The sequence below is a fragment of the Pantherophis guttatus genome, chromosome 5 (genome assembly GCF_059756535.1).
Source record: "Pantherophis guttatus breed Tessera chromosome 5, ASM5975653v1, whole genome shotgun sequence".
NCBI lineage: Eukaryota > Metazoa > Chordata > Lepidosauria > Squamata > Colubridae > Pantherophis > Pantherophis guttatus.
In genome coordinates, this window is record NC_142067.1 from 104,968,846 (window position 1) to 104,986,395 (window position 17,550).

A 17,550-nucleotide genomic window follows, 5' to 3' on the forward strand; every position below is an offset into this window, starting at 1 on the left:
CTCTAGCTGCGACTACAGTAATTAATTTTCTACTGCCATCTGAAATATATGGAGTTACCCTTAACTATCAGGCAGAAGCTACAATCTGCTTGCCAGTATACCAGATCAGATTTTTTAACATTTCATGCACTGAAAGGTACTGTAATTAAACAGTCTTCTTGGGGTGCTGCTTTGCACAGCCATTCCAGCTCACATACCCGAACAAAGCTCGATTCCGATCTATGCCTCTTTGTTATATTTAGCACCATTAATTTGTCCATTACTTTCTGATGTTTACTGGCATTTACCTCTGCAAAAGCCGCATGTCATAGAACAATGATTTTTTCCCCCCTTCTTCCCCCCACCCTATGGCAATAGCAAGGAAAAAGGATGGGGGGGGAAGGAGTCTGCCAGCATTTGGACTACAGTGTGGATGGTCAACTCCTCCCGGTACTAACAAAGAACCACTATCTCCATTATTGCCGGTCCAGTAAAAAAAAGAATATATTTACCAAAACAGTTTTTATCCTTGCAACCTCAAGGCTGAAAAAAACAAAAATTAATCTTTTTTTTTTCCACATCTAGGAAAAATGATCAATAAAGATATTGTTACTGGCATACTGATTTTCTTTTCATGTTCCAGTTCTGGGCCCATTTCTCTGATTTCAAAGGGGAGGACACGTCTATGCTAAGATCAGTAGTGTGACTTCTTGCTTAGGGTGCTAATTCAGATATTGTGCGATCGTGCTGTTAGCTTAAAGCACGAGTAAGTGCTTTAAAGCAAAAGTAAGGCATTTGTTTTAGGGTGTTTATATTTGATAGTTTTATAAATAAGCCTACGAGGCTTCATCTTCAACGTCCTTTTATTCCCCAGTCTGTCTTATCCTATCTGACTGTAGAACTGAGATCACTTTAATCCCTGAAAGTTTGGAACTAATGAAATAACTGCTGAGCTGCTGCCACTGAGCCTGGTCCCAAGCTATACTGTACTTCACACTCGATTTATTCTCCAGATGGCAAAGTCTGTGCAGTCCCGCTGTGAGGACCCACCTCATCCATTGGAGTGTAAAAGTAGATGGATGTTGTTTTCTTTGCAGATGATTCAGAACTAGTAACTTGTGAAGATGCTGGTTATTAGCATTAATGGTTGCCAATTGAACCAAATGCATGTATATTCCTTAATTTCAATCTCTGTTTATTGTGGTGATGCTTGATTCATCAGCAGTGCATAGGTAGGGAAAATGGCTACATTTCTACTGTGTAGTAAGAGACATCACTGTGAACATTAGGTCAGAGATAAATATTAAAAGGATATGTTTAATAGCAAACGCTTGCATTTTTAAAATATATTTCTGAGCATTTTGTGCTTAAAACAGATGTATTCATCAATGTGTTATCATACTATTATTAGAGTTTACAGCATACTTTTTCATCTATCTCCATGCAGTCAACATAGAATCTAGATGTTAATGTTCACTTTTGGATTATTCGTTGCTTGAGCAAGTGACAATTCAAACTCTAAAAGACATTTGAGTTATACTACTGTAGTAGGAGCTGAAGGAGCTTTAAAATAAAGACATGCTAAGCAGAAAAACATTCCTGTAGCATAGAGAGGGGAAAGGAAAGCTTAATTGAGAACTAACACTTAAGTGCATATGATATATTCTTATGTGTGGCATATCCTGACTAAAGCTGCAGAGGGAAAGAGGAATAATTATATGTTTGTACACATACATTTTATTAAATGCAAAAAAATGTTTGCATGAACCATTGCATAGCATTGATTCCAAATCGCGGTAGTAGGGTCCCATGAGCTTAGCATACATAAGACTGGGCCTAATCAGTGCTGAGAAGATAGACTGGCCTTATGCCTTCAGGGGAAAAATGGTGAGATAGAACATAATGAACAAATAGTGAAGTAAATGGGAAATAATAATAATACTATTATATTGAATTAATAAATCCCTAGAACAGTTACTATTTCAAAAGAAATCTTAAAGACGAGGTTTTTGCAGGAGGCTGGGGTGATGGGGTCTGATTGACAAAAGCAGCATTGCAACCTTGAAATGTAGCTCCACATTGTACATTGCAATTCACAGCATTCTGCAGTTATTACTCCTTGAAGAGGCTTGATGTAGCCCGACCCAAGCATCAAAAGCGCAAAATGGTTTATTATTTATATTGGTTATTTTGTGTGTGCACGTACTAATTTTCACTTTAAAAGGGGGTCCCTTAGACAGATCTAAAACTTCTTCTTCAAGCAAATTTGAAGAGCATTTATAGCATCCCTGGGGCAGGGCGGGGGGGGGGGCAAGCAAATAGCAAAACATGAATTGTAATGTTACAATGCAAACTCCATCCTTTACGCCCTGTCTGTGGCATCAAATGTAAGTAAAAAAGGACAGAGCTCGTGATATTACAATACGCATTTTATCACCTTCGTATCCTTGTTGTGAATGAGAGAAAATGTTAAACATCTCTCTAGTTTTTCCAGGGATGACTCCCAATCCTAAACATTTAGATCAAGAAATGAGTTGCATTGATTTTTGTGGCATGTATTTCCAAGTAAATGTGTTGATTTGACACCGCTTAGGGGGCCCCGAAAGCCCTACTAAGCAGGTATATACAAAAGTATGAAGGCTATTGCTTAACGCATTGTAAGCTGCCCTGAGTCTCCAGAGAAGGGCGGCATATAAATCTAACCAATAAATAAATAAATAAATAAATAGATTGCTTCCTTTCTGTATTAAGCTCAACTTAGTCCAGAATTCGGCAGACATTCAATTTGTAAGCAAAGCTCATTCATCTCTGCGGGGTCTTTCTTGTGGCAAACAAAGGGGCTATTTTACATGGTCGATGTAGTCCAGGGGTCTCCAACCTTGGCAACTTTAAGCCTGGCGGATTTCAACTCCCAGAATTCCCCAGCCAGCTTTGCTTTGCTGACTGGGGAATTCTGGGAGTTGAAGTCCGCCAGGCTTAAAGTTGCCAAGGTTGGAGATCCCTGATGTAGACTTTGTCATAGAATGTAGGTTTTCATGAGTAAATAGGTTTTCATGAGTAAAACATATATTCACTGGGCCTTGATGTGGAGTTAATAGCCAAAGTATGCAGTTTTCCTCTGAAATATCTTTCACAAAAGCCCCTTGTGGTAACTGAATAAAAACAGTTCTACTGCTATAGGATTGGTAAACGTGAATGGCCAAGATGGTTTCTTTAGACTTGATTATCTTTCACGAATGAAGGTGAATATATTTGTCCCAGGATAATGTTGCAGGATCCAATCTGGGTGAGTCACCAGGACCAGAGGTTTAGTCTTCCGAGTGTTCGGATTCATGCTAGACTGGAGCCCGTCTTCAGGGAACTTCTCTCTAGCTGTGTATGCTTTGCACTATTCTGTGTATTTGATTATCTTTCATTATCTTTTACTCACAAAGATTACCTTTCCAAGGAGCTCCTAGCACAGGGAGAAGCAACTAAGATTAAAAACCCTTGTAAAGATTGAACACCAACACTGGATTACAGGAAGAGATGAGAAAAAAATGTTTTGATGCATTGCATCACACAATATTGTCAACTAAATTATTTTCATTCCATTGCTTTATATTGTTCTTTTGTATGGATGTAAATAATTCAGCATTTACTAATGGGCTCAAGTAGATTCATGTTCATACTCTACCACAAAAAATTCACTTGGGACTTTGGGCCAGTTACACTCCTTCAGTCCCTGCCTATTTCACTGGTTATTGCTGTGGGGATACAATGAAGAGAAATTCTCATGCGAGTCACTCTGTGATTTTAGACGAAAGACAGAAACCAAATACATAAACATAAATGTTGGGTTGTATGATAGGAGAAAACAGATATTGAATAAAACTCTGTGCTTTTATATACTACACTTTGGTCTCCAGAGATGGTAACACCCAGCTGGCTTTTTACCTGTTTATAATTACGCAGGTTTAAGTCTGATTAAATATTTGGATGGGATTCTTCCAGATAATACCAAAACTAGAGGCTAGAAGAAGGCTAAGCATTGTTGCCAGAAAATTAGGCAGACAGCTGTGTCACTGAAGTTGTGAGAAGACAGAAGTTACATTTTTTCAAATTAAGGACCTAAAACATTCCAGTAATTGAAATGGTAGGGATGGCAGGAACACTTCTTTATTCCTCCTCCATTTTTATCTGAAGCTAAAAAGAAGTTCTATAATTTGTTAAATAAAGAGAAGGATACTATTTCATGGTCTTTCTGACCATACACTGATGGTGGCGCAGCAGACTAATAGCCTGTTATTAACATTCAGCTGCCTGCAATTACTGCAAGTTTGAATCTCCCCAGGCTCAAGGTTGACTCAGCCTTCCATCCTTTCTAAGGTAGGTAAATTGAGGACCCAGTTTGTGGGGGCAATAAGCTGACTTTGTATAAATATACAAAAGTATGAAGGCTATTGCTTAACGCATTGTAAGCCGCCCTGATTCTCCGGAGAAGGGCGGCATATAAATCAAATTAAAAAATTTAAAAATTTAAAAAAAAAAAACACTGATTATGCGTGGGAAGTTAAGACTATTAAAACTCAGTGCCCTTATTGCTGTTAATGATGAAAACTTGAGCTCGGTGATCTAAAAGTAATAAAATAGAATAAATGGATGCTGAAAATGACGACAGCTTCTAGAAGTACCAAATGTGCATTCCTTGATTAATTTTTGATTAAAGCCTAATAAGAAAATATAATAAAGTGTGACTTGGTGTTGCTAAAGAATCGTATTTCCTTTAAAACGGACATTACTAGAATGCAATGGTTCTATGAAATATCTATCCTGCACCCAACAGATGGCATGAGTATAAAATCTCTCACAGTAACACATTTTTCTGTTGAAATATAGTGAAGAACAGTAATTTCATTGCTGGTTGCTTATTTTGAGCTGTGTTATAGAAAAGGAACATATTTGAAGATTACCAACAGCAACAGACTGATGGACAAGTTCTCAGTAAGGTGGTTAATCTGTGTCCAAGCTTTATCACTTGTGATTTCTGGTGGGTGGACAGGGTTCATCCCTAGTTGACGCTTCTTTGTAAAAGTAATTATTTCTATATAGAAGACAGGTAGTTCAGCAGCATTTAATTGCTTATGTAGTCCAATACTTCCAGGCTTAAAACCTATCTTTGATTAACAATACAGGCAGGCAGGCAGACACAAAAGGAGAACAACTCACTCAGGCTGTTTTCCACCTTTTTCTCCATCTTCTCCAAAACCCTTTCAGAGCTGGGGCTTTTATGGACAGTTGGAGAATGGGGGTAAGTATACAAAATGGGAGCCCCCTTTTTTAGTTCATCACCTTTGCTATCTTGGCTTTTTTTTATCCATCCCAAGTGGACAACACTGCATCAGAACGTTGGAGAAGCCCATCAAATGCTTCCACTGTTTCTCTGGGAGTAGGAAATCATCCTCTATTGGCAGAGGCCCCTGGAGAAAATATTTTGCCTATGTCTGTTAAATCCTGCAATTTGGCTTCATGTGGGGACCTAATACTTCATTTGTGGATCAATTATGTTTATATTGCAAAGTAGAGTATTACCTGCTTGAAGCTGTTGAAATCTAGCCCTAGATAGCAGAATTAACTTTTGCAGTGTTTATTGAAGAGTGATTGAAGGCTCTTTGGGGGTCCCCCTAGATCAGCGGTCACCAACTGGTGGTCCACAAGAAAATTTGCTCCATTTGCGGGAGCAGCAGGGGTTCGTGCATGCTGCATGCACAAATGGAGCTGCGTGCACACGTGCTTGCCAGTTGCACCTGTGGAACCTTCCTCCCCCCCCCCCGCTGGTTTGCAAAACTGGAAACGCTGGAGAACTCTGCTCTAAGTGATCTACAAAATCAAATATTTTAGTTTGCAAAAGTTTAAAACAATTGGCACTCGTTATTATTTTTTGTTAAAAATCATTTTTTTAAATAAAAAATATGTTAACATTTAATCAATTTAATATTGTTATTTTTGCGATTCTATAAATAAATAATTTTTTCATATGATCAATTTAATCAATATGCTAAATATTGATCAATGCAAGCCATACAAACAAAATCCTCCATAATTTAAAAAAGTGGCTAGGGGTCGTGAGAGCAACATTTTAAGAAACGATGGTCTGTTGTCCCGTTCCTTAAAGTACAATAAATTTTTCAGTTTAAGAAGGGGAAAAAAACACCATCTCATAGTAATTTTGCAAGAATTCCTTATGTCCCACATCCCTCTGTGCTGGGAGAGTGAGGATACTGTTCAAAGGAGACCACAGTGGAAGTTTGAAAGAAAATCTCCCAGTCCCAGGAAACCACAAAAAAGTGCTCCTAATTCACTAAGAAAGTGCCTAGAAATCTCCCCATCTGAGGCATATTGAAGTAACACAGATAAAGGGATGGTAAATCTCATCTGATGATTGTTTGTAGAGTCATTAACCTTCTTCCTTTTTCACACTTTCTGACAAGGGGCATTGCTTTCTCCTCTCTAAACTTACATTTGTGCCAATATTTGCTCTCATAAATCAGTGCATCCTAACAGCTGTTTTATACCAGTCTTGTGAATCTTATCCTGATCAGTCCTGACAACTGTAAACTTCTGTTTTCTCAGACTCTTTAATGCAAAACACATTTTAAAATCTTTTCTGTCTCCATTGCCAAGGCTGGGTTGAAGTCTTGTTTCAACCTTAATATTTTATGCTGTATTTTTTAATTGTTTTGCCCTAGATACTAATAAAACACATGAGAATTTACTGACCCTATATCTCCAATAATTAATTATTTTTTATGCCACCCATCTCTCCAATAAGGAGATTTAGTGCCTTATAATGCCAGCTGGCTTAGTGCCTGAGGCAGGACTAAAACTTTGATCTCTTGGTTTCTAGCCTGATGCCTTAACCACTACACCAAACTGGCTCTGAATAATATATTGCCCTGTTTCCCCCCCAAAATAAGACATCCCCTGATAATAAGCCCAATTTCAGGGTTCAAAAAAATATAAGACAGGGTCTTATTTTCGGGAAAACACAGTATTAGTGTATCTAACATAGTATAATGTAAGAAATGTTCTGTTAACTGTAAACATGATTAATCGTTTCATGATTGACATTCAGTTATTGGGATTATATGTTAGCTAATGGACTAAGTTAGTTCCTCTGTCCTTAAATTACATTTCCCATCAGTACTTGGCCAAAGTTAATGAATAATGAAGATCAATCGTGTATGTGCAGAGCTGCTTTTCCACTTCTGGACCCAATCATATTTTTTATTAGATCAGTAATTATCATGATCCCTTTATAAAAAAGAAAGTCTCTTTCAAGATGATTTTGACCTCTGGTCACTCTGTACACACACACACACACACACATTTATATTTCGCTGATAAAGAAATAAAGGGAGACTAGTATAGATCTATTTCAAGCTATTCAGCTCTCATCAGCTAGCCATACCCTTACTTATACATAAATTTTTATGATAACACTATGGAAATAGCCATCTATTTATTTTATATATGTATTTATTAAATTTATATGGCTTCCCATCTCTTGAAAAGTGACTCTGTGCAGTATAAGCAATAAAACTACATATTAAAAACACACAGATACAACAAATACAAAAATCACATTTAAAGTATCATAAAAACGAAGATTCTAAGATTTTTGGGGAGGGGGGAGGGAGTTATTTTCCACCTTACTGTATAGCTTTAGGCTAGAGGGCCAGTTTGGTCTAGTGGCTAAGGAACCACGATAGAAACCTGGAGACTGAGAGTTCTAGTCTCGCTATAGGCATGAAAGTCACTCTCTCTCTCTGAGCCCATGAGTTCAAGCTCAGGTGACAAGCCAGTCGTCAATCAATTCCTGTTGCAACCAAATGGATCAATACTCAGTTGATCTTTCAAAAGTGGAACCTGCACTTGTGAGAAAATGCTAGGAAGAAAAAAAATATATAGCCTTAGGATTCTTCAATGGAATTGTCTCATCCAAATGCCAATCAGATCCAACCCTGTTCAAGTTAAAGTGCTCTAGGTGCTACCATCTGCTATGACTCACAAATAGTTGATTAAACACATTAAATTGTGGCTAAGCCTAATTGCTTTTATTTTAAAAAGAATAGCACCTGAGCAGGTGTGTCCACAATGTATGGTCAAAAGGATCAAGATAGCATATACAATGCACGGGGGGAGGGGAGGACTGAATTTCATCATCCGGATTTTTTTGACCACATCCCAGGGATACCCTTGCAATTATGTGACCTAGCCCAATCTTACTATATCATGATCTGTAATGCAGGTGAATTTCCCCACTGTTCACTTAATTAAACTTCATTTTTAAAAAGTTAGTTCTCAGTAAAACAATGCATTTGGTTTCTCTTTATCTTTTTCAAAAAAAAATAGGCAGAAGCTAGAATAAAAACTGTGGAAGCCCTTGAGAACTTTGACTTTGGTCAGACGGAGAAGTGTGTTAGGATCAATTCAGTGTCTAGTGGTCTTGCAGAAGAAGATATGAAGGTCATTTTGAAATCCAAGATTCTTCCTACTAGCCTGATGCTCCCGAAGGTTGACAACCTAGAAGAAATAAAATGGGTGAGTTTTATCTGCCATTATCTCAGATAAAGGCTTGCGTCCAATTTCAGAAGGGAAGAAACAAAATGATATCATGAAGCAGATATGAAATACTTCTGCTGTTAGTACTTGATTCAGTTCATCTACTGTATAATTTACCCTTTTTGTTTTGGAATATCAAAAAGTAATTTATCTTCTCTTAAGCAAAACCTAAATCAGATTTGAGAATTGTGATGGTTGTCCTATGCAGTTCTAAGATATTGAACATAGTAGACTTTCTTAGCAGGGGAGAACCAAATCACATGAATACATTTAAAACTCTATTTTCAAGACCCACAGGACAAAGAGAATAGTTTGTAACCGCAGATGCATTATGTATGTATAAAAGGAGGTGGATTTAGAAATGCAATATTGATATATTATGATTCAGTTTGGACAAAGTAAAATGAAACAAAAACTGTTAAGAATCAATGCTTCTGTTCATTATACTTGAAGCCTAACAGTCATGACATAGAATTTATTTTCCATGTTAGAACATTTTGGTGGATGGAGGAAGCATTTTACCAACATGTGAAGAAATTATGGTGGAGATAGAAGGAAAGGTCACTCCCAAGGGCAGCCCAAAGAACAAACAGGAAGCTTTTAACTAGTGTTTTTAATTAGGAAAGATATTATTTCCTGTCCAGCCCTCTATGTCTTCCTTTTAAATTGCTGGCAGGTGTGTTTGTTTTTCATGACTGGCTTTTCAGCCAATAGAAACTGGAGATTGTAAATGATTAGTCTGTCAAATTGCATAAGAAAATGCTGAAACGGGCCTAATTATGCTATAATTGTGTTTACTATTGAAGAAGAATTTTCATTTCATTTTACCATATTATTTCTTGAGAATATTATTGAAGTCAATCAAGCTTCATTTTACTTTGTTTTCTGAGCCTGGTATAGGGATGAAGACAAGCACACATTAAATATAAAATCCATAAAGGAAAAATATGAGGATAAATAGATTCTGAAGTTCAATCATGTGTCCTCACCTAGTCTTCTATATCCACTAGTATTAAGTGGCCATAGGTTCTTTATAATTCTTGCCCAGTCAGCAAGTCAGGAGAGTATTATCCAGTAATTGAGTCTACTTCTTAATCGAATATCAGTGAAAGAAAACATTCCAACATTCATAAAACCTAATGTCCAGTATGTTCAAGCATACTCACAAGGAATTATTTCATTATTTTATCAGATTCAGTGGCTCTTTCAGACAGCAAGATTTACATTTATAATTGTATTTAACACCTGCTATAAAGAAGATTGGAAACTAATTCTATCTATTTTTCTTGCTTTGTATTTTAACTTTTTTTCCTTTCTTGCAATTTTAGCTTTCTCTTTGATTTCTTTTTCTGTTCATTTTCTTTCTTTACATTAGTTTGTGTTAATATACTGGTGTACACACACACACACACACACACACACACATATATATATAAAGTTTGTACTCTATATTTAAATATACAAAAAGTGTATTTTGTAGATATATAAAAGGAATATGTAAAAAGACAGCAAAATCTAAAGGCCTTTTGTTGATTGAACAAACAGCAGACTAACGCATTTGAGAGTTGGCTATGCATATTCATATTTCCACTCTATCCAAGGTTTTAGAATGGTTCAATAAACATTCTCTTGGTGTGAGTGGACTGGAGCCTCAGCCTTGCCTTTTCCTGGAAGCAGAGCCCATCTTTCCTTCCCCAGCTCTTTCCTACAGGCGCTCCTCTCACTTTGCTTTTAAGATGGCTATTGCTATGGAAAGCTTTTGGCTGTTTATTTTTGTCCTTCATTTTGATTTATGCGAAGCCTAAAACCTGGAGACTGATGCACAACTAAAAGACGGGCTTACTTGTTCCCTTTTGTGTGAGAATCTCTTGCTCTCTCTTTGTCCTTCAGATGGGTACTTGTTTGACTGGCATGGCTTATTGGACTATAACAAGCCTAACTCTGGCTCTTTTGTTGTGGGACAATCCGCCCACAAATCCTGAACAGTGGGCATTCTTCCCAACACACTATCGGGTGTGCACTGGAATTGAAAGAATGGCTAAAGCCTGCGCCTTCATCCCCTCCCCAATCTTTGTTTTCTGTCTCCCCCCTTTCCTTTTTTCCAGCCCTCTCACTGAAATGAACACTTTACCAAGCCGGAAACATTTAATTGTCTCCTTTTGAAAAAAATTAATTGAAACTTCTCCACTAGTTGCCTTTTGTATTTGGTGCTAATAGTACTTAAAAGGGGAAAAAAGGAAGGAAGGAGGAAGACAAAAATAATTAAAATGGGAAAAAGAAACATTATTGGATCCAAACGTTACCTGATGGTCCTAAAATGCAAGACATAAAGATTTCAGCAGATACATAAAAGTAGCTCAGGGGAAGGGGGGGGGGCTTCCATTTTTTTAACCATTTAGCTTACAAAGAAGCTCCAATGTAAAATTTAAATTTTGAGTATGAACCAATTCTTGCCTGTGAAGTTATTAGTTATTAGCTATTAGTTATTAGCTTTGTTTAATTATCACACTGTTGGGTCTAGCATCAGATTGTGGCTGTGTCCATTTAATTGGAAATCAGGCCATTGGCCCTTACTTCTGAGTAGGGAGGTTGATAGAGGGTTGGGCTTCCTTCTTTTCCTTTTCTTGACTTTCTCCCCTTAATTCCTTACATTTTGGGGTTTACAAGCTTAGTGTGAAAAGATCGGAAAAGCAGTGGCAGTGGTGACAATGATGACTGTGCATGAAAAAGAGGGAAGGATGGAGAATATGCAGAAAGAATGTTTTGGTTTATTTTGACCTAATGTAAAGTTACTGCAAAGTGCTTAGAACCCTTTTCAAGATGCTGTGGTTCTATTTTCCTTTTGTTTTGGAGAGGGGTGAAATTTGGGGGGGGGGAAAGAGAAGCGCTAAAAGGGGAAATAACACCTCTAATCCAGTTTCTGGTAAATAGGCTGCCAGGTTTCAAAATGAGTTTCCTTTATATTAGTCAGAATATTATGCTAAGCCTTAAGCATTAGTTTTTTATGTTGCCATAGCAGCCTTATTCCTGCAGGGTTGTGACCTGTGATGATTACAGTACAAAGCTTATAGGGACTTGAAACCCCCTTTGAAGATGAAAAGTCTTTGATGGTTTATATTTATGCAAATCTCTTAGATATGATTTACCCAACTGAGACTGAATGGAGAGATGATTAAAATTCCCTTTCCCTTTGATACCCATTAATGGTTAAATATTCCTTAAATATAAAAATGATGCGAGATTTTTTTCCCCTCCTGTCTTTATTGACTAAAATTTACTTAGCATACCTGTGATATGTTTATCTCCCCACACATTGCTAGATCTGGACAGACATAATAGATTTACAATATACTGAGGTAGTTTCTCCCCCACCTTCTCTTTTGAAAAGGGAAAAAGAGAAAAAAAGAAATCTGTACAAGAGCTTTTGTATGTTCCCAGATGATAGATTTTGGAATCAGGGGTACCCCACCGGCAGCTCAGAGCTAGCTGTGAACTGCTCTCATGGAAAAAATTGGAAAGCTTTGGTCTTCAAAGAATTAAACTTCCTTTTTAAGGCCCTTCCTAGGTAAGCTAAAAAATATGAAGAAAAGGCCTCCAGGACAAAGGGTAACAGGGCCGTGATGAATAATGTGGATGCCACTTTGGAAGGCTGGAAAAAATACACAGGCATGTCAGTGTCAGACATGAAAGAAAACAGAATGTCAGGTATATCAATCCTTCCTTGTTTTACAGATCCTGCTTATTTGCATTTAACAAAGGCAGGGTGATGATAGGTGTTAGGCAAATATGTGTGCAGCTAAACCTGTAGTGCTGAAAACAAAGGAGTAATACCAGCATTCTTCAAGATAGGCCTATAACAACAGACTCAAAACACAGGGGCAGAGAATTGGGGCTAGCAATCTGGACTCTGGATTGCCTGCTTGGTTGGTCTGCAATTTTGTGCAAAGAAATTACAGACCATTTTTGTAGAGGTTTTAAAAAGCCCAGGCCTTAATATTATGTCCTCTCTGTAATGTTCCTAGTTTATAGAGAACTGTGCGTGGCATTTACAAGGCCGAACACTCATAGAGCCGATCAATTTCATTCCTTTTGTGGAAACTGCAATGGGTTTGCTCAATTTTAAGGTAAGAACGATCTGTTTAATTTAGCATGCGTGAATACAGTCCTAGGCTTATAGATTATACGTTCCGTTAAAGAAATAAATAACACCATCATAAATAGAAATGGGAAAGAAGCAAACTATTACGTTTTAAAAATTATATTGCTTTCATATTTTATATAAATCCATTCATTAGCCCTAATTATTCAGCTTTACATGACATAGCTGCATCTGGCATAACTGCTTTCTTCTGTACTGCTGCAATTACTTTAAGCTCGTATTAATATACTGTATAAAAGACACGCAAGTCTCAAAAATAGCCCCAAATAGTTAAAAGTGTTTCTAAATATTCTAACAAGTCTCATGATTTATTTTCTCTCATTTGCCTTTGAATTTTAGGTATCATATTAAATATTTTAAAAGCATTTTAAAATGTAATTGAAAGAATATTGGAGATTTATTTTTCTCCAATATTCTTTCTTAGATTTTTTTTTTAATGTACATGCTCAACTGGCCCTAACAGTTAAAAAAAATACATGAAAATTTCCAGGATGTAATATCTGCATGACATGACTCTGTGCACAATCTCTTTCTCTTCTTGGCCCCAGAAATCCATTTTCTACCTCCTCCCCCATCTCAATGGTGATGAATGCATGCAGATAACCTATTTTTGGCATCCAGCCTGCAGTTTTCTGTGGAAGAAAGATATTAATGCTGAAATTGAGTGCAGCCCAGTCAAGCCAAGATTTTTTGTAAAAGTTTGGTGTTATTCGAAGGAGCTGCTGGGAGGCCCTTGTGGCTAGTGTGTTAATATAAATCCCAGTTTCAGAAATTTCTTTTTCAATATAGGCTAAAGAAATACTAATTATACATCTTAATGCAAAAAGTTTAAGTACTTCCTCCTCTCTTTTAATTAATATTATGCCTTTCCTCAAAAGTGAAACCCAAAGGAAAAGAACAATTAAATTCTGCCCTGAAAAATATCAACTATGATTTCCTATGTTTAGGAGTTGTAGAGATTAAAGTAGCATCACAGGTACTGATTATGTCTGCTTAACGTATTGCTTAAAATAATAAATACAAACAACTGAAGTTATTTTAGCACTGGTAATTCACAAGAAGATCCTTGCCAGAATTGCATTATTGCTGTCTACCAAATTATATTTCTAAATAAATAAATATTTTATTATTCAAAGCTTGCAATGATACTGGGATTGGTGCATTTGGAAAATCCCCAAGGTATCATTTGCTTTTCATTTTCTATGCTACTTGTTGCATTTTATATCTCCTGTAATTATATTAATTTGAAGATATCCAAGGAGCATCAGTTGATAACATACCATATGCTGCCTATTAAATTGTGAGTAGTTGCAATCTCCATCTGCAGTGTATTAAACCAAATATGCTTCAGTTGTGTTTCTCTGCAGTGCTAAATATTTTGGAATCTTTTAAAAAGTTCCATACTGTAAACACCATGTAGTGGTTTTTATTTTTTTTATTGCTTTATTAAATCCAAAAGTAGTTGCCACATTGGAAAACTTTATCAGAAAAACTAACAGGGAAATAAAATACTATATTCTGCATTTTAATTTTAATTATACGGCATTTTTGCATCCAGAATATGTATTTTTTTTAATTTGTGTGTGGCTATCATTTGTTATTATTTTAGGATAAGGAATATAGTAAAAAGTATATTTTTTATTACAAAACTAATTTTTGAAATGCTGCTTCTTGTATTAATATTTGTGTTGCACTTACAGGCTGTTTGTGAAGAAACTCTGAGAAGAGAACCACAGGTTGGCCTTCATTTAGACGCTGTGGTATTTGGAGGCGAGGATTTTCGTGCCAGTATAGGTATTTCCTTTTTAAAGGAATATGTTAATTCAGTAGTAGTTATGATACTGTGCTCCATTCAGTTTTCATAAACCTACTTAAACCTACAATAAATATATTTGACTATATCTGATTGTAATTCTATGATAAATGTTTGCATTATCTTTATAGGCTAAAGAGTACCAGAATTTTGTAATTTTTGCAAAAAAAAAAAAAGAAAATAGAAAATTCTGTTTACTGGCTCATAAAAAATAATGTAAGATTTTATGGGGGAAGTTAATAATGAAACCATCTCTTTATATTGCACATTTAACATTTTTTTAAAAAATTCTCGAAGTAATATTAGTGTGTATATGATGTAATATTTTGGTGTACGAACTATGAACTATTCTTAATATTTTAGCAATCTGTCTTTATTTGCATGTCTATTTTATTGCACACATCTTAACATATGTGCTTGCTGCCTGGGGATACAAGAGTTGTAAACCAAGACATATGGAGGGTACCAGATTAAAAAAAAAAAGCCATGGGCAAATAATTTATTTTTATTGCCTCTGTATCTTCAGATGCTGTTTATCATTTTTCAAAAAGTAAACAAGGTCAGCAGCTTTTCTTTTTACTATTCACTTATGGCAGGTGCCTAAGTGTGAACTGTATTGCCTAATAAGAACTCGTGGATTATTTTCCCACAATGCAGGATTCCATATTTAATTGACTATAGCTTGGGGAATTAACTCAATTTCCTAGATCCATACTGAGTTATAAACTTATCACGTTGGGTGCTTTCCACACACACTAAGCCACAGACTAGACAGTCATATTCTAGTCTGACATGTGGACCCAACCTCTGATCACAATGCAGTTTAGAATCAGTCCTTCCAAAAGAAAGGAATTCAATATATAATGATGAATAATAAGATCTTCAGCAGATTTCTTGTGAATGCTACAAAACAGATCTCAAATATTCCACAAGGTATTACATATAAACATTCTTCCCAAGTTAAAATTTTAAATTTGAATAAATTATAAGAGAAATTAGTATACTTACATAAGTGTAATGTATTTAACCAAAAGGTTTCTTTATGATATCAAAAAAAGAAATTTTAGATGCATTTAGTGGCACTACTCTGGATTAAATGAGTTCAGCAACATTTAAGGATATTTTCTTAATGTTTGTGTATGTTTTATTATATTCATAACTTTGTAGTGGGCCTTTTTAACAAATAAAAATAGATGATAGCAAAACTAAATGAAAATTATTAAAAAGAGACGTAGCAAGAAGCTTTTGCAGAAAGCAAGTGTCTGTGAGTTGAATAATATTCTTTCAGCCATGTCTTTAAAATTGTGATCACATAACAAATATCTTATTGTCTTTCTTTTGCAAATGAAAAATAAATGTATTCTTAACTAAAGCTCTGTTGCAAACATTTGTAATATAAGAATTAAATTTATATCCACAATGTGGTTTTTTGTTTCAGGTTCAACAAGTAGTAAAGACACTCATGATATTCTTTATGCACGGCAAAAAATTATCGTCACAGCGAAGGCTTTTGGCTTGCAGGCCATAGACCTTGTCTATATAGACTTCCAGGATGATGATGGGCTACGTCAGCAATCAAAAGAGGGTGCCTCAATGGGTTTTACTGGTATGCCTTTTAGTTAATATTTCAAATATGTTAATCTTCTTCTTAATCCTAGACTAGATACGATACTGGAGTTTGCTTCATAAATTAAGCCTACTTGGTGGATGGTCAAAGAAGTCTAAACACTATAAACTTTTCAGAATTTATGCTTGTAAAACAGCAGATGAAAGACTCAAGGTGGAAAAATTAAGCTCTTAAAATTCTTTCAACGTATCACACCCTGGTGTCATTCTTTTATTAGCAAAAGTACAATATAAACAATGCGTAGTCTCCTGCCCTTACCATTCAGGCGAGACATAATCTTGGCCAAAAATCTGGGCACATTCCGTTTTCCCATTCAGCGAGCCTGCAGGCATACTTTCATGCTCAAAAATTGTTCCCACCGCACTTTGAATGTCAGAGGTTTTAAAAGTCTTTAGCTGATTTGACCAAAACTTTCTCCTATATACAAATAGCTATTATAGATTCAATTGAATAAGTGGGGGGGAAATGTTGAGAGCCAGCGTTTTAATATATGAGAAGCCCCCACCCCCACCCCGTATGCTAATTCAGCTTTGATAGCTATTTTCTTGTCAGTCTTCTCTGTGAGCTGCTGTCCTGTATTCTGACTTGTTTCCCAGTAATTGCCTGTTCACCTGATGACACCTACGGGAACTGGCAAGACTGCACAATCAAGCAAGCTTCTTACAGCCAGCCACTGTAACCTAGGCATTTCACCCATGATTGGTACACTAGATCATACAAGCACCCCTGTGAGATGCGACACATAACAAAGATTGCAGCTTCGTGATAAAAATCAGCTACTTAGCTCACACATGCAGTCTTTAATGTGCTTTGAAAAATAACAGCACCAACATTGCAGCAATACATTTCATTTGTTTTAGATAGAAGATATGCAGGTTTTAATACCAGGGAGTTCTTAATCTAATAAGAGGCAAGTTTTAAATGAAAAGATCTGATTCCAAACATGATATCTTGCTGGCTTCTGGGGAAATTAAAACTGAAAGAACTGCCTGAATTGCTAGGTGGCATGGAGAATACTTATCCTGAAAAATACAGACACAAACACACACACTCACACAAGCTAGTTGGATTTGTTTTCCATTCTTCTAAATAAGAATTTACAAAAAGAATCAACCAATGAATTGATTAACAGCAAAATTTGTGCATGTTTCCCACTCGCTTGATTAAAATTTTTTTGCTAATATTATTTTATAGCAAAAAGATAAAATCTCCCTCAAGTTGAATTTGACTTCTATGTCTGTCTTGTTCTCTTGACAACATAGAAGTGGTTTCTCATTGCCTCCTTCCAATCTGTGCTCCAACTTTCTAAGCTTTGATGGTCGCCATTAATTAGAACTTTTGAATATTTCAAGATTGGTCCCAGTGACC

General features: G+C 36.1%; 1 protein-coding gene and 1 long non-coding RNA gene across 3 annotated transcripts in view; one reads left to right on the forward strand and one right to left on the reverse strand.

Moving 5' to 3' along the window:
* Positions 1–17,550, forward strand: part of CLYBL (citramalyl-CoA lyase) — a 194,098-nt gene that overhangs the window by 159,628 nt on the left and 16,920 nt on the right. For both annotated transcript variants that reach the window (XM_087871516.1, XM_034418419.3), the window contains exons 3-6: positions 8,374–8,562; positions 12,606–12,707; positions 14,443–14,536; positions 15,994–16,161. In XM_087871516.1, coding sequence (XP_087727642.1) covers positions 8,374–8,562; positions 12,606–12,707; positions 14,443–14,536; positions 15,994–16,161 — 553 coding nt within the window. The remainder of the gene's footprint in view (positions 1–8,373; positions 8,563–12,605; positions 12,708–14,442; positions 14,537–15,993; positions 16,162–17,550) is intronic.
* LOC117666028 (uncharacterized) overlaps positions 1–17,550 on the reverse strand; it is a 101,550-nt gene that overhangs the window by 60,056 nt on the left and 23,944 nt on the right. The window lies entirely within an intron of this gene.